This window comes from Cricetulus griseus, chromosome 2 (assembly GCF_003668045.3).
Source record: "Cricetulus griseus strain 17A/GY chromosome 2, alternate assembly CriGri-PICRH-1.0, whole genome shotgun sequence".
Classification (NCBI taxonomy): Eukaryota; Metazoa; Chordata; class Mammalia; order Rodentia; family Cricetidae; genus Cricetulus; species Cricetulus griseus.
In genome coordinates, this window is record NC_048595.1 from 202,655,376 (window position 1) to 202,676,046 (window position 20,671).

The 20,671-nt window shown below is 43.3% G+C and overlaps 1 protein-coding gene across 2 annotated transcripts in view; it reads right to left on the bottom strand.

Moving 5' to 3' along the window:
- Positions 1 to 20,671, bottom strand: part of Kdm3b (lysine demethylase 3B) — a 63,433-nt gene continuing 42,762 nt past the window's right edge. For both annotated transcript variants that reach the window (XM_027400735.2, XM_027400734.2), the window contains 12 exons: positions 18,345 to 18,472; positions 17,106 to 17,391; positions 15,540 to 15,796; positions 12,438 to 12,704; positions 11,409 to 11,580; positions 10,957 to 11,047; positions 10,688 to 10,818; positions 9,731 to 9,850; positions 8,341 to 8,480; positions 6,576 to 6,752; positions 5,288 to 5,422; positions 1 to 1,395 (listed from right to left, as the gene is read on the bottom strand). In XM_027400735.2, the coding sequence (XP_027256536.1) occupies positions 1,315 to 1,395; positions 5,288 to 5,422; positions 6,576 to 6,752; positions 8,341 to 8,480; positions 9,731 to 9,850; positions 10,688 to 10,818; positions 10,957 to 11,047; positions 11,409 to 11,580; positions 12,438 to 12,704; positions 15,540 to 15,796; positions 17,106 to 17,391; positions 18,345 to 18,472 (1,985 nt within the window). In that variant the 3' untranslated portion in view covers positions 1 to 1,314. The remainder of the gene's footprint in view (positions 1,396 to 5,287; positions 5,423 to 6,575; positions 6,753 to 8,340; positions 8,481 to 9,730; positions 9,851 to 10,687; positions 10,819 to 10,956; positions 11,048 to 11,408; positions 11,581 to 12,437; positions 12,705 to 15,539; positions 15,797 to 17,105; positions 17,392 to 18,344; positions 18,473 to 20,671) is intronic.

Here is a 20,671-nt window from a genome sequence, read left to right on the forward strand (position 1 = left end):
CAGATTTGTTAGATTTTTAATAAGAACATGGAAATCCCAATCAGCCCTTCAATAAAATTAAAGTACAGAAAGTGAAATTAAAAGTATTCTACAGTAAATGACTTTTATTAAAAAAAAAAAAAAGGTAACTGTGAACATATAAACAAGGCTGCAGGGCAGTACACCTGGAAAGAGATACATTTCCCAATGTACCTATGGGCCAGTGAATTCCATCATTTCCAAGTAAATTCTTAATAAAAACGCCACTGAGTAGGAAAGTTTTGCTGAAAATATTTTCAGACAAAACTCCAAAAAACAAAACCTCTTATATTGGAAACCAAACTTCCCACCCCATTTGGAGAGGCAGGCGGAGTCCCAAGGGAACGCTGGTGGTTTGCAAACGGCTCCTGGAGTCAGCAGTGTGCACGAAGGGGTAGCTCCACAGCTCAGACATGACACGGTGCTTTCTTGGACAACTGCTCCCTCAAGATAAAACTGAGAGGGAGTGGGAGAGACTAAAAGAATTCTAATAAAATGCCAATTCTTTTAAATTACGCTTTGGCTGATTTTGTGCTATAAGGGACAGCTGATTTCTAAAAATCATATCTTTTCAGAGTTTCATTGGAAGGAAGACTAGAGCAACTTGCCTTTCCTCATAGTCCAGGAAAACAACTGTTATTTCAAAAGTTCTAAAAATATCTACTTTCATGAAATAGTAACTATTTCACTACAAACCTATTTTTCACTAAATACACACGTTTCCTAATCCTGGAGTCTCCTGGGAAAAGCTGTGGGCTTTTCCTGGGTCCCAAAGACTCCAGTGTTCACAGAGAGTATGGGGAATGGCTGCATCCCCACCTCCTGGGATGGGCCAGGTCAGAAGTCATGTGCGGAAACACGGCCAGGCTTCCCCCAGGCACATGAAATCATCTTTTTACCAGTTATGATTTCCTCCGCCTCCAAACACAACCCCAATCAGCTAGGCACAAGAGGAACAGAGAATGAAGGTGTGCCCACACTCCTGGTTTCCATGGTCTCAAACCAGGAGAATGTGCAGGAAAGCCCAGCGATGGTCAAGCAACCTGGATTCCCAAAAGGCCACTGAATGGGAATGTGGCACCCTCAGCTTCAAGTCTGAAACTGTGTGTGTGAACAGTGCGACTTTCTTGTGTCAACCTTCAGTGTTGAGGCAGCATAGAAAGAGTGGCTGGAGAGTTTGTAATACTGACCACACTGGCTTGGGGAAGGGCCTCTGCTCTTGCAGAGAGCCCTGCCGTTCCCTGGTAAGTGTTGTGAGAGGCCTGCATCACAGGAGAGCTGCAAGTTTCCAATGCTTTAAGACCTTGCCAGTTTGGATTCGTGGGCCTTGAGAGTGCCGACGGCATCTTTCACTGCATGGTATATAATGTTCTTCACCTAGGGAAAAATCAGCAGTCAGTGCCAGTGGCTCACAGATGCACATCTAGGTCTTACTCCAACAGTAAGCTTACTGAGAAGCTTCCCAAACCAAGCAGGACATGAGGTTCACACTCAAGAGAAGAGTGTGTACGGCCATTATCACTTCTGTTCTCACTAGGTGCGGACACTGTCACTGCACTATTATGTGGACTCCTAGTTGATCATCGGACTCAGCTGCAAGTGGCTTTACTCACTGAACCATCTTGCCAGTTCCCCTCCCAACCTTTTGAGACAGTGTCTTACTATTTAGCCAAGGCTGGCCTCTAACTCTATGATCTTCTTGATTTAGATTCACAAGTAATGGGATTACAAGAATATGCCATCAGGTTAGAGCGTAAGTGTACATTTATCTAAAAGAGACATATTTTACATGTCATGTTGGAGGATTTACTTAACGCTATTAAAATAAATTGATAGGCTAAAGACTTTAAAAAGACTGATAAGATTATTTCTAGGGTGGAAAAGTTAGGTAGGACAAAACGTAAGGACACATTGGTACTTTAACAATGGTGCTGTTGTGTACAAACATGTGTGTATTGTATGAATACATATGACATCTTACTTCAAAAAAAAAAAAAAAAAAAAAAACAGGAGGCTTTGTGATGGGTACACAAGATGCCTTAACAAAATGCACTATGGACTGTGTTTCAGATTTGTTCGAGGGAAAGCTGTTGTGGAATATTAGTTTAAGATGTGCTACATTCGTTTCTGCTGTGGAACATTTGTTTAATGATGCAAAGATGTGTTGTATCTTTTATGTTGCATTTGTTTAACTCTGTGCAGCTGTGTTACTTTGCCTGTCTAAAACACCTGATTGGTCTAATAAAGAGATGAAAGGCCATTAACAAGGCAGGAGAAAGGACAGGCAGGGCTGGCAGGCAGAAGAGAATAACTAGGAGGAGAAAAGGAGAAGAGGATTCTAGAGGCCAGTTACCCAGCTACACAGCCAGCCACTGAATAAGAGTGAAAGTAAGAGTACAGAAGTAAGAAAAGGAAAAAAAGCCCAGAGGCAAAAGGTAGATGGGATAATTTAAGTTAAGGAAAACTGGCCAGAAATGAGCCAAGCTAGGGCCAGGCATTCATAAGAAAAAAATAAGTCTCCATGTGTGATTTATTTGGGAGCTTCCCCTCCCCCCCAAAGAGTAAAACAACCAACAACAGCCAGGCGTTGGTGGCATAGGCCTTTAATCCCAGCACTGGGGAGGCAGAGGCAGGTGGACCTCTATGAGTTCGAGGCCAGCCTGGTCTCTAGAGCGAGTGCCAGGATAGGCTCCAAAGCTACACAGAGAAACCCTGTCTTGAAGAACCAAAAAACCAAAAAACCAAAAAAAAAAAAAAAAAAAAAACAACAGAAAATTGTTAATGAAACAAATATCTGCCTTCACAAAGTTTAATCATGCTTACATTTTAACAAGCTAGCAACGAACAAGTCAAAGCATACACTATGTCAGATGAACAAAATGATCGATGGGACCTGGGAGTAACAGCAGAGTTGATGCTGCTATCATATTGTTTATAGAATTACATTTCCGTATGTGCATGTACACACTGAGTACCATAGGGCATGTGTGAAGGCAGAAAACAACTTGTGGGAGTTCACCACATGGGCCCTGGAATTAGACCCAGGTCACCAGGCTTGGCAACAAGTGCCTTTACGTGCTGAGCCATCTTGTCGACTCCAATATTGTTACTTTATTGATTATTTTAAAAGGTTTATTGTTATTTTATTGTATTGTGTGCCTTCGAGTGTGCATGTACACCATACATGGGCCAGTGCGTGCAGATGCCAAGGGAGGACATCAAGTCCTATGGAATTAGAGGCAGTTGTGAGCCCTGGGAACCAAACCCAGGTTCTCTGCAACAGCAGCATTTTTTTTTTTTAAATTCCCTGAGACAGGGTTTCTGTGAAACAGCCTTAGCTGTCCCAGAACTTAATCTGTAGAGCAGGCTGTCCTGAAACTCAGACATCAGTCTGCCTCTGTCTACTAAGTGCTGGGAATAAAGGCATGCACCACCATAACTGGCTAGCACGAGAAAGCTGTAAGGGAGATGAAGAGTTAGTTCAGTGCTTAAGGGGACACTCTGTTCTTCTAGAATGCCCTTAGTACCAGAGTTACTGTCCAGAACTCTAGCTCCAGAGGATCCAATGTTGTCTTCTTTTTTTTCTTCTCTTAAGAGATTTATTTATTTAATGTGTTCTATCTGCATGTACAATTTTATGCCAGAAGAGGGCACCAGATCTCATTACAGAGAGTTGTGAGCCACCATGTAGCTGCTGGGAATTGAACTCAGGACCTCTGGAAGAGCAGCCAGTGCTCTTAACCTCTGAGCCATCTCTCCAGCCCTTGCCGTCCCTGCCCCCACAATGCTTTCTTCTGGCCTCTACTGGCACTGCACCCACATGCACAAACCCATGAACAAACATGTAATTTTTTTTGTTTTGTTTTTTTCGAGACAAAAACAAAACCGTACTGCTTCAGCTGGGTTACAGGTATAAATTAAGATGAGTGGGTAGTTTTTTGTTTTTGATTTTGTTTTTGTTTTTTTGAGACACAGGGTTTCTCTGTGGCTTTGGAGGAATTTTTTGGTTTTTTGAGAAAGGATTTTTCTGCGTTAACAGCCCTGGTTGTCCTGGAACTCCCTTTGTAGACCAGACTGGCCTAGAAATCACAGAGATCTGCCTGTCTCTGCCTCCAGAGTGCTGCGATTAAAGGTGTGAAAAGCTTGCACCACTACTGCCCAGCCCAGATACATCATTTTTAAAAAAGTCATTAAGAGTAAAAAGACAATTTACCACTAGAGACCTGGAAGAGGTAGGGTATGAAATAGTACATTTATATTGCTTCTAAATTAATGTGATTATACATAATGTACGAATGTCCATCTTCAGAATAAGGAACATGTGATTGAGGCCAAGTTCAAGTTCCCTGACCACCAGAAGGCCCACTTGTTCAAATGCAATGCAGATGGATGTAAGGATGTGGTAGCTGAGAAGCTGCTCATCCCCAAAGGCTGTAGGGCCAAATACATCACCAACTGTGGTCCCTGGACAAGTGCAGGCCCAACACCTATGGCGCCTTCTACTGTGATGAATGATGAGTCCCACTTTTTAACTAAGCTGGGCCAGTTGGCACAGGCTTGTAATTTAAGCTACTCTTGAACAGCAGGCAGGTAAATCACAAGTTCTAAGCTAGCCTAGACACCTTAGTAAGAACCTGCCTTAAATTCTGTCTGATGTTGCTCAGCAGTGAAGTGCCCACCTACCATGTGCACAGCCAGCTTGTATACATCACTCCCCAGCACTGTAGAGGAATAGAAACCCTCCTTCCTTCCCTCCCTCCCCCCCTCCCTCCCAAATTAAAACCTTCCATAGTATTCTCCCCTGGCCAGTTTAAATCTACTCACTATCAACACTAAAAGAACTCCCAAGGACACAGAAATTGGGAAATGGGTAGATTAAAAGACCTCTCCACACATACAACACAGGCTGGCCTGGAACTTGTAATAACTGTACTGCTTCAGCTGGGTTACAGGTAATAAATTAAGATGAGTGGGTAGTCAATTCCTGTAAAGGGGCTGGAAATGGAAGGATCAGGAGTTCAAACTCAGCCTGGGCTACTTGAGACTGTTTCAAACAAAGCAAAAGAAAAACAAACCAATAACCAAAACTGAAAAACTCAACTGAAATGGTTAGGTATCTGTTCCCAAAAGGAAGCCTTTATATTGCCCAGACATAGTTTCCCAGAGTTATTTCTCTATCAGAAAAGACCCAATGAGGAGAATGTGTTGTCTGTGTGTATATGTGAGCATTCAATGGGAAGACAGTGTGAGTGAAGGAGACATTATTTACCTGTAGTTTATCCTCATGATTCGTGTGAGTGTTGGAGAGATGTCTGAATTCTTGAGTCAGGCGGAAGCAGTGCTTCACATGCTCTGGCGATACAAAGTCCTCTGCGACTTTTATGCAACTATATAGATTGTGAACCTGGGAGGAGGCAAGGATAGCAGGAAAATGTAGACATTAGAAATTCAGTAATTCATAAGAAAATACACTGGGTTTGAGGTTAGCCTGATCTTCATAGTGAGAGTCAGGCTAGCCAGGGCTATGTAGCAAAGCTGTCTCAAAACCAACCACCCAACCCCCAACTCAACCAACCAACTTTTTTGTTTTTGTTTTTGTTTGTTTGTTTGTTTTTCGAGACAGGGTTTCTCTGTGGCTTTGGAGGTTGTCCTGGAACTGGATCTTGTAAACCAGGCTGGCTTCGAACTCACAGAGACCCACTTGCCTCTGCCTCCTGAGTTCTGGGATTAAAGGTGTGCGCCACCACTGCCTGGCTCCAACCAACTTTTAAATTAAAAAAAGTTAGTATTTTCACAGAAAATTGCTTGAAAAATATCTAACACAATGCTAATATATTAGTAAGACTCCCTTGGGGAAGAAAACTAGATTGGAAGTCAAGATGAGGAATTTGGGATAGTACAGGTCCATAACTGTCACTATTTCTGTATAATCTGCATTGTTTAAAACATTCTAGGAGCCAGGCATGGTGGTGTACGCCTTTAATCCCAGCACTGGGGAGGCAGGAGGATCTCTGTGAGTTTGAGGCCAGCCTGGTCTCCAGAGCGAGTGCCAGGATAGGCTCCAAAGCTACACAAAGAAACCCTGTCTCGAAAAACCAAAAAAACAAAAAACCCAAACAAACAAACAAACAAACAAACATTCTAGGAGCTGGCTTTAATGGCGCCCACCTTAATCCCAGCACTCAGGAGGCAGAGGCAGGTGGATCTCTGAGTTCCAGGACAGCCTGGTCTACAGAGCAAGTGCCAGGACAGGTAGGGCTACATAGTGAGACCCTGTCTTGAAAACAAAACAAAAAATTTAGGGCTAGGAGTGGTGGTGCACACCCTTAATCCTACTGCAGGAAGCAGAGACAGATCTGTGAGTTTGAAGCCTACCTGGTTTCAAAAAACAAAACAAAACAAACAAAACAAACAAAATAAAAACCAGAAAACAAACAAAACAAGCATCTAAAGTTACAAGGAACAAAACTAAAAACTAACTAATCATGGTATTAGAGCAACCATTTGTCTAATCCTGCCATTTGGAGCTGTGAGTCAGTCTCCAGTGTGCACCCCACCTGGTGCGGGGCTCCAGCAGGTATGAAGACAGCATCGCCCAGGAACTGCACAATGGCCCAGCCTTGTACGCCATATTCCTCAAAGAGTCTCTTTCGGAGGATCTGGTCCAGATACCAACTTTGGTCATGAATTGGGTCATGATCAGGGGGATTCTCTTGGCCTTGCTCTTCTCCAACCTGAAGTCATAATCAAACCCCCCCCAAAAGGAAGAATTAAATATAGTATTCCTTTCTTACCCCCAGTTTCATTTATCCACAGCCAATCCTGCTCTAAAAATACTACCTGGAAAAGTCCAGAAAGAACTTGTAAGTTTAAAATTGTGTTTATTATGGTGTTGATATGGTGACATGAAAGACTCTCCTACTGTCTAGCAGCACATCATCCTAGACATGCTTTTCCCTTCTCTAGGACAGCTGTCTGTCTAGGCTCTGGCACTTAGTCACCTAACAGCTTTCTAGTTCAGATGGCTATAAAAGTTCCAGACAACATGTGTTCAAGTACTGGTTATGTAATAATGGCTCCCAAAGGACAAAAGCATTGACAATGGCAAATCAGAAGCTTCATGAGCCAGTTGTGGTGGCTCACACCCTTAGGATTTGCTGAAGGAGGCGGAGGCAGGAGAATCATGAGTCCAGCAGTGTTGATGCACGTCTTTAATCCCAACATTCAGGAGGAAAGCAGAGGCAGGGGGGATCTCTGTGAGTTTGAGGCTAGCCTGGTCTACAGAGTGAGTTCCAGGAAAGCCAGGGCTACAAAGTGAAATCCTGTCTTGAAAAAAAAAATGAACACAAAAGGAAGCTCCCATAAGAAGACAACCCTTTGAGCTGGCTGGTGGTAGTGCATGCCTTTAATCCAGAGTTGAATTTGAGACCAGCCTGGTCTACAAAGTGAGTTCCAGGTCAGGACTGCTACACAGAGAAATCCTGCCTTGAAAAAAACAAAACAATATGAAACGAAAAAACAAAAGACAACCTTTTTCTTGTCTGGTGTGTTTTAGTAGTATTGTTGATCTCTTACTGCCCTTATCTTAATATTTATTACCAGTATGCATATATAGGGGGAAAAATATGTAGGAAACCTCCTAGGAGTCATGGAATATATTACCTACCCCTTAAACACACAAAGAATATTAATACTTTCTTTATTCTGTTGAACATGTTCTAGTGTGAGCTCATGGCCTCTGGGCATTTTGAAAGGAGGTTTCTGTTAATTTTTTTTTGGTTTTTCGAGACAGGGTTTCTCTGTGACTTTGGAGGCTGTCCTGGAACTATCTCTTGCAGACCAGGCTGGCCTCAAACTCAAAGATCCATCCACACGTCTCTGCCTCCTAAGTGCTGGGTTTAAAGGCATGCACCACCACTGTCAGGCTTAAAAGACTTATTTTATGTGTATGAGTGTTTTGCTTGCATGTATAAGCCTAAAGAGTCCAGAAGATTTACAAATGACTGTGAACCTCTGTGTGGACGGTGGGAACTGAATCTGGGTCTTCTGCAAGAGCAACATATGTTCTTAATCGCTGAGCCATTATTTCTCCAGCCTCAAACTCTTGCCTTTTTTTTTTTGGATAGGGTCTCTGTATAGTCCAGTTCGGCCTCTAATTGTGATCTTTCTGACACAAGCAATCAATCATATGCTGGAATTACAGATGTGCCTTACCATGCCTTGTAGAAATAGGTCCTTACCACCAAGAGACTTCACATGAGAGACCTTGGTGGCTGCCAAGACTATAGCCTGGAGTAGGGCACAGGCCGGCATGAGGCATACCTTCCTGAGCAGCTCTCGGATCTTCTCTGCATCCTTAGCTGCATAGATGTGCCATAAAGCCCCTGGCTTCTCTTTTCCATCGTGAATTCTCTGCTTGGTCACCTCATCAGCATCTCCCTCATCAATCGTTTTGAGGACTTCTGAAAAGAACAAAGTGGTGATGGCAAAGTAACCAGTCTGATCAGGAACTCTAGGGGAAATGTCCAAGCAAAATGAGTCTGGTCTCTGCTCTTCTCTATCTGAGTAATATCACAAGAACCAAGAATCAAAATTTGCTAGGTATGCTGGAGCACGCCTTTACCCCAGCAATTGAGGCAGAGGCAGGGGCAGGTTGGTCTCTGTGAGTTTGAAGCTAACATGGTCTACATATGGAGTTCTACATAGAAAACCTGTTTGAAAAATCAAAACTCATATTGGTGCTGGTGAGATGGTTCATCAAATAACGGACTCACCTGGTGGAAGGAAACAGCAAGGGTCTCACTATGTAGCCTTGGCTGGCCTGGAATTCACTACATATACCAGGCTGGCCTTAAGCTCTTAGAGATCCACCTGCCTCTTCCTCCTACTTGTTGGGACTAAAGGTGTACACAACCATTCCCAGCTTCTTAAGGGAATCAAACTCTGGTCTTCATGCTTGCTTGACAAACACTTTACCACCTCAACTTTTATGTTTCATTTTGTGCAAATGACCTGACTTTGCCACTTATTCTACAGTTGATATGGTTAATGAGTCAAGTAGATGGGTCAGCCCGCCCATCCTCCTTCGCCCCCTCTGTCTCTCTGTGTCTCTCTCTCCCCTTCCCGCCCTCCCTCCATTTTTTTGAGACATGATTTCTCTATGTAGCCCTGGCTATCCTGGAACTCATTCTGTAAATCAGGCTGGCCTTGAACTCATAGAGAACCGCCTGCCTCTTCCTCCCAAGTCCTGTGACTTGTATGCCACCACTGGCTAGCAGTCCATATATATGTATATATATGCTTATGTGTGTGCACACGAGTATGTGTGGGCACAAGTTTACTATGTGTGTACCACATGCATGCAGGTCCTAGACGGTATCAAATCCCTTGGAGCTGGAATTATAGGAGGTTGTAAGCATCCTGCTGTGGGTGCTGGGAACTGAATCTAAGGGCAGTGTACTTTTAAGCACTGTGCCATGGCCCCAGTCCTCTCTGCCTTTCTTTGTCAGGCTACATTGAGCATTCCCTGAAAGGCAAGAATCTAGTTAAAGGTTTACAAGTAGCACTGTGTTGGAATTTCCTGTTGTCTAACAATATCCGCCAGGTATGTATGAAGCCTGTAAGAAGTGTAAGAAAAAGCCACTGTGTCTGACTTAAGAGAAGCATCAGTTACTCTACTTCTTAGGGCAAGCGAGTTTTCTAGAAATCCTACCTTCATCATGAGCACCCTCCCCGACAGGGATCCCGACATACACCATCACATTAACAGCATCAGACACGTCTAAATGAAGGTTCGTTGTGCCAACTCTCCGGTCTTCTGCTGTTATCAAGCCTAAGGTGGGAGGAAAACAGGAAAGGTAAGGGGCGCTATTCAAAGGACCCTTGTCAACCCTGAAAACATGCTCAAGGAGTCCTTCAAAAAGCACTCCTGGGGGAGGGGATAGCACCATGTCAACAAGTCAGTCCAGTGTGGGCACACAGAGAGGGAGGGAGGAGCAGGGTGCAGACTGACAGGGAGGCGAGAGGGGAGGGAATGGCATCTGCTAAAGCACTCTCCTTTTATACAGTTTAAGACTAATTTCTAGCTCGGTCTACATGGTATCAACACTCATCATGGAACCAAGCCACTTCTTGAAAATGGTCCCTTTCTTGAAATTCAAAACACATAAGCATTAGGGACATTCAGACAGAACTGAATTTTAACAGTATTTTATTTTACATCATTCTTGAACTTAATAAAAGCATGATAGCAAGGTATTTGGCAATGTTTAGTTTTAGCAAAATGAGAGAATAAAACTAAGAATATCTCTGCTTGAGTAGAATTTGCCTTTTTTTTTTTTTTTTTGAGACAGGGTTTCCCTGTGTAACAGCCCTGGCTGTCCTGGAACTCACTATACAGACCAGGCTGGCCTTGAACTCACAGAGATTTGCTTTGGCTCCGCAGTGCTGAAATTAAAGGTGTGCACCACCACTGCCCATTGAGGAGAAACTGTTTCCAATAGATATGTAAGCTTACAAATGTTACTCAAATCAGCACTGACAAAAGAAGCATAGTCAAAACCCCCTAGGTATGATTTTCCCCAGCATCTGTCACCTGCCCCCAATCATCTCTGTATATGAAATGAGACCAGCAGTCCCCCAAGGGGCAATTCTGTTCTCTCACTCATACCATAGGCGTTGTACATCTTGGGGCCCAGATCAGGTCGTACAAAGTAGCTGGGTAGCCTAGAAGCCAGATTGAGTCTGCCATCTCTTTTGGTATATTCTGGCAGAGGAAGATTTTCCATCAGATCTTCAAACCTAAGAAAGGGCAGGAAAGATGACTCAGTTTGTTACAGGGAAGACAAAGAAGAGGTAGTGTTCACTCTCTATGATTATGTTGCGCTGGTGTCAGCCAGGCACAAGCCTCTAAGGATGGCACCCCCTGAAATCACTAACCTTGTCGGCATCATATCCCGAAAATCTTCCCCAGGGGGCCAGTCTTTGAGTTTGAGCACCATTGGCTGCCCATCTTCTGACCGTAATCTCTCTAGAAGACAGACAACAGTCTCATAAACCCCTACTGCTATTCTTCTAGTCTCTGGAGCGAATCCTCCTATTTCCTAATGGACCAGCTGAGGTGGGCTTTGTTTTCTCCACTCACTGCTGTAGAGTACATGTCATGCCTCTCCATGTCATATGATTCTTGCCCCCGTCCTCAGTGCAAGCCACATGATACCTGAAGCACAGACCTGTTCTGGGAGCCACAGGACTGTCATACAGCTGTACAAAGCCAGCACAGAGTCAGAAGCCTCCTACCCCCAAACAAGAGGATATGGTTTGGTATTACAGGTGCAGGACCGAATATTTAGGCGCTTACTACCCACTAACCAGATAACAAAGTTACTTACTGCATATAATCTCGAAGCCATCCCAGAAATCCCGAACTTTGACATCAGAAATGATAGCACAATTCCGGCAGTTCACCAAGTCCACATCCTGATCTCCAAATTCCTGGCTAAAGGCTTCCGGCTTCCAGAGTTCAGATTTGAGCTTCTTATGTACCCCTGAAACCAGCACTGGCTATGGTAACAAAGACAACTCATCAGAACCTTCTAGGAAATATTGCTCTCCATGAAAATCTGTTGTTTTTCTCCAATATATAATCTACAGATTCCCATACATTAGCTAAAGAGAATGGTAACTGCCTCTACTCTATTGCTATACTGGGTTCTCCTCTGGGGGGGACATCCACTGAAGAAACTTTTCTTACTTGGCATCTATCAGAATTGTGAGTTGAGGAGACACAGCTGGCAAATACAAGTTTGAGACCATTTCCTCACAACACAAATGTAAACCAGTTGACTTCATAAACTCCTTCTACCTCAAGCACCTGCTGAAGCATAAACATCTTGGAGGACCATCACATTATCACATATACCACTAAAGACTCAAATACCCAGGACCCCACTACTCCAACTCATACTTAGGGATCCTCCAAAGGTGGTATCAATGGCAGCTCAATACCCACTGGAATTGCATCTGCCATTTACAAGTACAAAGTACTGCCTAACATTAAAAGATGCACAAAGTGTTCTTAGGGATCTCTTTGATTTTGTTTTGTTTTTCAAGACAGGGTTTCTCTGTATAGCCCTGGCTGTCCTGGATTGTTCTTTGTAGACCAGATTGGCCTTCAACTCACAAAGATCTGCCTGCCTCTACCTCCCAAGTGCTGGGGTTAAATGTGTGCCACCATTGTCTGGCTTTCCAAGTCAACTTGAAATAGCAAGGATATCTCTAATGATCTTCCTGGCAGAAGACCTTCTAGAAAGGCCTGGGATTGATTATCTTGGCAGCTGTGACTGCCAGGCCTTAGCAGGCTGAAAAACAAACAAAACAAAACAAAACAAAAACAACCAACCAACAACTCATCTGCTTACCTGGCCTTGTTTCCAGCATTCTCGGAAGATCTTCCAATTGTTTTTGTTGCTGGGGTCATGAAGACACAGAAGCCTCCCATCACAGAGCCAGGAATGAGAAGTATGGGGGTCTAGCACATTTAACCCCATCACCATCTCCTTCACTTCCTTTTGGGTATCTGTCAAGTTGCAGGACCGCTTTGAAGAATCTGAGGTTTTCTTATTTTCTACCACGGAGGCAATGATGTGGTCGAGAAAGTTGGGTAGGCTGGCTTTGCTCTTCACTCCCTTCACAGACAAAACCTCAGGTAAGCGTGACTCAAGCACCATAAGAACATTTAAAAAAGAACTGTTTCCCAGGTAAAGTTCCAAATTCTAATCTATCTGACTAAATCCCATAAAGTTAATAAGATGTCATCTGTAATTGCAGGGGGGACAAAAAGTCACTTTATTATCTTAAAATCCTTGACCTTGGCCAGGCATTGGTGGATCATGCCTTTAATCCCAACACTTGGGAGGCAGAGGCAGGCGGATCTCTGAGTTTGAGGCCAGCCTAGAGAGAGTTCTAGGACAGCCTCCAAAACAATACAGAGAAACCTTGTCTCGAAAAACAAAACAAAACAAAAAGTCTTTGACCTTTTGTATTTTCTTACATTTATGAAAGTACAGAAAGATCTTTTTTTCTTATATCGTTCATTCATTTGAGTCATAGTTTCTCTGTGTAGCCCTGGTTGTCCTGGAACTCGCTTTGAGTGCTGGGATTAAAGATGTGGGCATCTAAGCCTGGAAGGGAAGATAAGACTTGGGAAATACATCTTTAGCATTGAACTCTGTGTTAAGCACAAGCATGTCAACTACAGAGTTCATAAAACACTATAAGTGATTTAGGTTAATCTAGAAAAATCTCAGAGGCTAAAAGAGGGTATCAAATTCAGTCGAACTGAAGTTACTGAGGCTTGTGAGCTGCCATGTAGGCACTAGGAAGTGAACAGAGGTCCTTTACAGCCAGTGTTCTTAACCGCTGAGCCATTCCCTGTTTCAATTATCTTTCAATTAACTTCTGTACTCTGAGAATTCACACATTCCATCAGTACTTAGTAAAAATCTACTGAACAAACACCGTGGTACTAATGATATATACTAGTGCATAAAATGCCTTCAATAATGGCAAGAGAAATACAATAGAGCATATTATAGTAAGTGCTATGAAAGCAATTACATGTAGAGGAGTATAACAAAATCCCGGGTCTGGTGGCACAGGTATGTACTCTCAGAATTTGGGAGATAGAAGCAGGAGGATCAGGAGTTCAAAGACATCCATAGCTACACATCAAGTTTGAGGCTAGTGTAAAGTACATGAGCGAGCGCCAAAAAAGGCTCTAAAGCTACACAGAGAAACCCTGTCTCAAAAAACCAAACCAAACCAAACCAAAACCAAAAAACCCCCAAAATCCAAAAACAACCTAAGTGTAACACATAAAAAAAGCTTACTGAGTGTAGTGTGTTTCAGGAGGGAAGCAAAGGTGATGAAGCAAGCCTTATGTACATACAGGAAGGATGCCAGGTGCAAGGAACAAATACAAGACCTACAAAGGAAGTAGTCATGAACATTAAGAAAGGGGGTGTGGCTGGAATGTAGATGAGAGAAATAAGGTCAGAGAGATGACAGAAGAAGGGGCAGACAAACAGATAGACAGCGCCAAAGCTTCACAGCCTTGTAAGAAATATACCACAGAGGACATTGCTTTACTTCACAGGGGATGTAACTGATAAGAAATGAGTAGATAATGAACAAATCTAAAGATGAAACAGGAAGTTTTGCTGACTAACTATGTATGAAATGTGAGGAGAGTCCCAAATGATTCCCATTTTGGGATGACCATGACAGAGAAGCCACTGCCCAAGGGAAGAACACTAAAGAAGAGTAGACAATCAGGAGCTATCTTGGATGCTTTAAAGATTTGAATCCAACGAAGCACACCATGACCATGAATACACTGCTCAGCTTATAAAAAAAAAAAAAAAAAAAAAATCTAGTGTTTGCAAGTGAATCAATGTAATAACTTTCTGATGAAGAACAAAAAAGGAATGTTTTCATTTTTACTAAATTCCTATAAAAAGAATGTGTGTGTGTGTGTGTGTGTGTGTGTGTGTGTGTGTGAGAGAGAGAGAGAGAGAGAGAGAGAGAGAGAGAGAGAGAGAGAGAGAGAGGGTGGCATGTCTACATGGAAGGGTGCTTTTCCATGGCACCATGTGGATGTGAGAACAATTTTCAGCAGTAGGGAAGTTCTCTCCTTCCATTGAGGGTTGTGGGGATTGAACTTAGGTCATCACACTGAGAATTTTTACCCACTAACCCTCAATTTTTACTGACCTCAAAACGTGGTACCCAAAGTTCAATACTTAAAATGATCTCACTGGGCGTTGGTGGCGCACACCTTTAATCCCAGCACTCTTGGAGGCAGAGGCAGGCAGATCTCTGTGAGTTCGAGGCCAGCCTGGTCTCCAGAGTGAGTGCCAGGATAGGCTCCAAAGCTACACAGAGAAACCCTGTCTTGAAAAACCACACACACACAAACACACAATATGTATGTATGTATGTATGTATGTATGTATGTATGTATGTATGTATGCTGCACGCATGCGCGCGCGCACACACACACACACACACACACAAATAAATAAAATGATCTTAAACAGTCCCAGAACTTAACGTTAAAAGTGATCTTGTGGGGGCTCGAAAGATGGCTCAGAGGTTAAGAGCACATACAGCAGGCATACATGTAGGCAGAATACTGTATACATAATAGATAAATAAATCTTTAAAAAAAAAAAAAAAGTGATCTTGGTAGCTGGGAGGTGCTGTCGCACGCCTTTAATCCCAGCACTTGGCAGGCAGACACAGGAGTATCTCTGTGAGTTTGAGACCAGCCTGGTCTACAGAGAAAGTTCCAGGACAGGCTCTAAAGCCACAGAGAAACCTGTCTTGAAAAAAAAACCAAGAAAAATGAGAGAGAGAGAGAGAACTTGTTGGCTTGACCATGTAAAGAACACAGTCGCCAGGGTACCCTGACTCAATCAACTAAGTATGTGAAGACATAAGAGTTATAGATGGACACTTACTGCTGAAGATGCAGAGAAAACAGGTGGGAAGGGTATGCCTGTATCCAGGGGGGGTTGAGGAAGCTTTCCGGGCCCGGAGTGAAGGAGGTCTCGAAGGCTAGAACCCTCAGTTTTGCTGTTGGAGGCAGTGGGACCCAGTAACAGACTGTTAAAAAGCTTTGGAGTCAATGGAGAGACTTTTGCAGTGGAGTTGAATGAGTCCAGCCCAAAGGGTGAATGAGACTCTTTACTGAGCACCGACCTCAGGGTCCCTGATTCTGTAAGAACATAAAAAGATTGACCATTAGACAGGGAGGAACAGCCAGCAGACACTGACTCTTTTAACATAGCTAGGTGGGAAGAAGGAAAGACTCACCCCACCCCACCCCACCCTGAGTAGGATTATAATTGTCTGTGTTAAGGCTGAAAAGCTATGAACACAGGTTTCAGGGATACAGAAAAAAATCTCTACTTTCTTTTTGTCTTTGCTTATGCCACAAAATTTCCTTTTTCTTATCTACCTTTTATCTTCTAAGACTAAGCAGATCTTCAGGTTTCTTGAACTTGAATCATCAGGGATGCTAGTTAAAAATGGAGATCAGTCCTTATCTCAAGAAATTCTAACTAAAGGGTTCTAAGTGGGGTGAAAGAATGTGCATTTAGGGCTGGAGAGATGGCTCAGAGGTTAAGAGCACTGAGGTCCTGAGTTCAATTCCCAGCAACCACATGGTGGCTCACAACCATCCGTTATGAGATCTGGTGCCCTCTTCTGGTGTGCAGATATACATGGAAGCAGAATGTTGTATACATAAAATAAAATCTTAAAAAAGAAAGAAAGAAAGAAAGAAAGAAAGAAAGAAAGAAAGAAAGAAAGAAAGAAAGTGCATTTAAAAATCAATTCCCAGCCAGGCGTTGGTGGCACACACCTTTAATCCCAGCACTCAGGAGACAGAAGCAGGCGGATCTCTGAGTTTGAGACCAGCCTGGTCTACAAGAGCTAGTTCCAGGACAGCCTTCAAAGTAATACAGAGAAACACTGCCTTGAAAAAAACAAAAACAAACAAACAAAAACCAAAACAAAAAAATAATTCCCAGGTAGTTCTCAAGCTCATTTAAAATGGCTGCTCAGCAGATCACTGTGAGTTCTAGGACAGCCTGATCTACAGAAAGAGTTCCAGGACAGCCAGGACCACACAATGAAGCTCTGTCTTGAAAAAAAGCTAAACAGCGAAACCAACAAACAAAAAAGGCTGCTCTTTTCAAGGCCAGCTGAGAACCTGCTTCAAAATACAACTGCCTTTCTAAGTCTATCTGTAAAGTCTGGCTACAGAAACAAACAAGGAGGGAATCTCACTAAAAACTGTCGCAGTTCTGACTGAGGAGGTCTAGGTAAGGACCCAGGATTACTCTACTTTCTACAAAAAACAAAACAAAACAAAACAAACAAACAAACAACTGGAAAAGTGATTGGCCAGAGAAAGCAAGTGGCACCTCTCTAAATGGGCATGGTTATGGTCAGCTTGAAAAAGAAATTTGTAGGATAACCCAAAGTCCTTCCAAAGCCAGGGCATGGGTGGCTCATCTCACCTTTTGTTTCTTCTTTAGCCTTCTGAGTTGCTAAATCTGCCAACCAATGCAGGGCAGAGGAGGGAGGGGCCATGTCAGGGCACGGGGGCCTGATGGCTTTTAGTTCACTATTGCTATTTGATGCAGAGCCTTCTGCTTTTAGGGGCTCCTCAGGTCTGCTGTCAGCGCCGGTGCCTTTGGGAACTTGGTCCGGCTCTGGATTTGTTATCGCCACAGGTCCGCCTCCACCTCCGCCTGAGAAGGTAGTTTCGTTTCCAGAAGAGGCACTAGGGGTTATACTGGGAAGCTAAAGCACGGAAGGTTACAGTATAAGTTAGAAGAGGCACTAGGGTTACCCTGGGAAGCTAAAGCATGGAAGGGGAGACTACTAGTTAGAGGCACTACCGAGGGGTAAGCCTGGGTATAGAAAACTGAACTTGACAACCAATGGTTGGTGACACTATGTCAGTCTGGGAAGAATAACCCAAAAATTATTTCATGCATTCTCTGATCTAGTATACATTTATTGAGTCTACAGTGTGCCAGCAGTTTATACTAGGTTCTGTGGAGAACCAAGTAAATGAGACTGGAAATTCCTAACTTAAAGCATGTCTTAGATCATTCCTACAACAGAAAACTGGTGATTAAAAGTTAACCCCATAAGGGTTGGAGAGACAGTTCATTGGTTAGGAGCACTGGCTGTTGCTCTTCCAGAGGTCTTGAGTTCAGTTCCCAGCAACCACATGGTGGCTAACCATCTATGATGAGATCTGGTGCCCTCTTCTGGTATGTAGGTGTACATGCAGAGCACTCATACATTAAAAAAAAAAAGTTGATTCCATAAAATCATTCTGGGGAATTAAAAGAGAAATATAAGCTGTAGATTATGGGTTCTTATTTGTTGTTTTTAGTTTGCCCAGAGGAGCCTTAAAACTCACAATTCTGTCACCTCAGCATCCTGAGTAGTTGGAACTGATTTTTTTAAAGATGTTATACTTTTTAATTGAAAGCATTAATTTTTATTTTAATTGGCATACAAAATAGCAGGTCCCTATGGCATTTTCTTACACACTTAGTTTTGGTTGTCCCTGCCTCCCATCCCTGTTTTACCCTTCTGCACCGGCCCCCCATATTGCCTCTGCTGGAAACTAATTAAATAAAATTTTTAAGAGAACCCAAAATAAAAAAGAAAGGAAGGAAGGGAGGGAGACAAAGAGAGAGCAAGCAAACCCCTCTTAATTGTGTCCCCACACACTGTACCTGTGACATCCCATTGGTGACAGCAGGTCTCAACACAGATTTGCTTTGCCGACTAATGCAAGGGCAGTTTGCTTTAATTCCCCACTTTCCACGGGCAGCATGTACCATGTCTCCAATATTGTAAAGTGCTACAGGAGAAGGAAATAGTCAGTACCACTGGGACATGTGCATGTGGCACAGTGTACTAAGGCTCTTGCTTTGTTTTGAGACAGGGTACTCGTGAGCCTGGGTTGGCTTTGAACTCCTGAGAAAGAATTGCTGTAGTAAACTTCTGTCAAGATAGGTGCCATCTTCATAGACTCAAGGGTTTGGTTATGCTTAGCTGGATAACCCCCTGCAAGCTGAGTAAGAACCCAGGGCCTTGCTCTGAGCTACTTCCACCCCCACCTCTCAGCTGGGCATTATTATTATTATTATTTTTTTAAACCTGAACTTACTATGGAGCTCAGGGTGGCCTCCAAGACAAGGCAATCCTCTCCCCTACCTGCTTCTTGATTACTGGGGTTATAGCTATGAAGCATCATGGTAGTTCTCAGTTGGAGTTTTTAAAAAAACATGTTTTTTTAGAGTCAGGGTTTCTCTGTGTAGCCCTGGCTGTCCTAGTACTTGCTCTGTTTTGATTTTATTTTACTGGAATGTCTGCATGTATGCATGTGTACTTTATGCGTGCCTGGTTGCCCTTGAAGGCTAAGAGAGGGCATTGGATTCCCTGGAACTGGAGTTACAGATGGTTGTGAGCTGTCCTATGTGGGTGCTGGGAACTGGACCTAGGCCTTCTGTAAGAGTAGCAAGCACTCTTAATCACTGAACTGTCTGTCTTCACCCCTTTAGCTAGATTTTTATAACCCTAAAGCCACAAGTCTAATATGATGTTTTATCATCGTCAGCTTGATCATCAAATTTAGAATCACTAGAATTTAGAAACACAACACTGGGCATGCTGAGGCCTATTTCCAGAAAGGTGTAAGTGAAGAGAGAAGTCCCATCCACAGCGTGGCAGGCAACATCAGTAGGATTTGAGGCCCGGAACTGAATAAAAAGGAAAAGCAAGCCCAATACCAGCATTTCATTTCTGAATCCTGACTTTGAATCAATCCTTGAGTGACTTTTCTTGGGAGTTTCATCACAACAATGAGAAAAGTAGCAACAGGTCTAGTGACTACTCTTTCACTCTGGCTCAGCTAATTATCCACTGGTCCTAAGGTCAAGGTCTACTTATACTATGCAAAATCACTTTCTGTGGGCTGGGGATGCGACCTCTGTTGGCAGAGTACTTGCCTAGCTTGCATGAAGTGCTGGGGTCACCCCAGCATGTAGAAAACAGCATGTGGTGGCACACTCCTGTAATCCCACTACTTGGGAGCGGGAGGCCACAGGATCCTAGCTACAAGAAGCTTAGTTAAATATCGACTTTCAGACCAGACTGTACTTTTGAGACCCTGTCTCAAAAGGTTTAAAACAGGGCCTGAAGAGGTGGACCAGCAGTTAAGAGTACCTCCTGCTCTTCTTAACCACTGAGCCATCTCTCCAGCCCTGCTTCCTGATCTTCTAGGGGACCTGAGTTCAGTTCCCAGCACTCAAGTCAGGTAGCTCACAACTGCCTAGAACTCCAGCTCCAGGGCATCTGATGCCCCCTCACTCCCTGAGCTCTATGGGTACTTGTAAACAGATATACTACACAGACATAAATAATACAAAATAAAAACAAATCTTTGAAAAAGTAAGGAAAAATGCTAAAACAGTGGGGCTGAAGAGATGGCTCAGAGGTTAAAAGCACTGGGTGCTTTTACAGAGTACAAGGGTTCAATTCCCAGGACCTACACAGTGACCCACAACCCTTTATAATTCTAGTTACAAGGGATCTGATGCCCTTTTGTAGCCTCCACAGACACCAAGCATGCACCAGGCAAACATACAAGCAGATAAAACACTTACATAGTAAGTAAACAAAGTAAAAACAAAAATTTAAAAGATTAAAGAAAAACAAGTAGCCAAGTGGTTCTCTGTGAGTTGAGGCCTGCCTAGTTTACACATCGAGTTTCAGGCCAGCCAGGGTTACAAAGTGAGATGCTATCTCAAATACACACACACACACACACACACACACACACAACACACACACACACACACACACACACAACACACACACACACACACACACCCCCCACCCACCCACTCCACCCACACCCAACTAAACCAATTTACTCAGGCCAGCCAGGGTTACAAAGTGAGATGCTATCTCAAATACACACACACACACACACACACACACACACACACACACACACACCCACACCCACACCCACCCACCCCAACTAAACCAATTT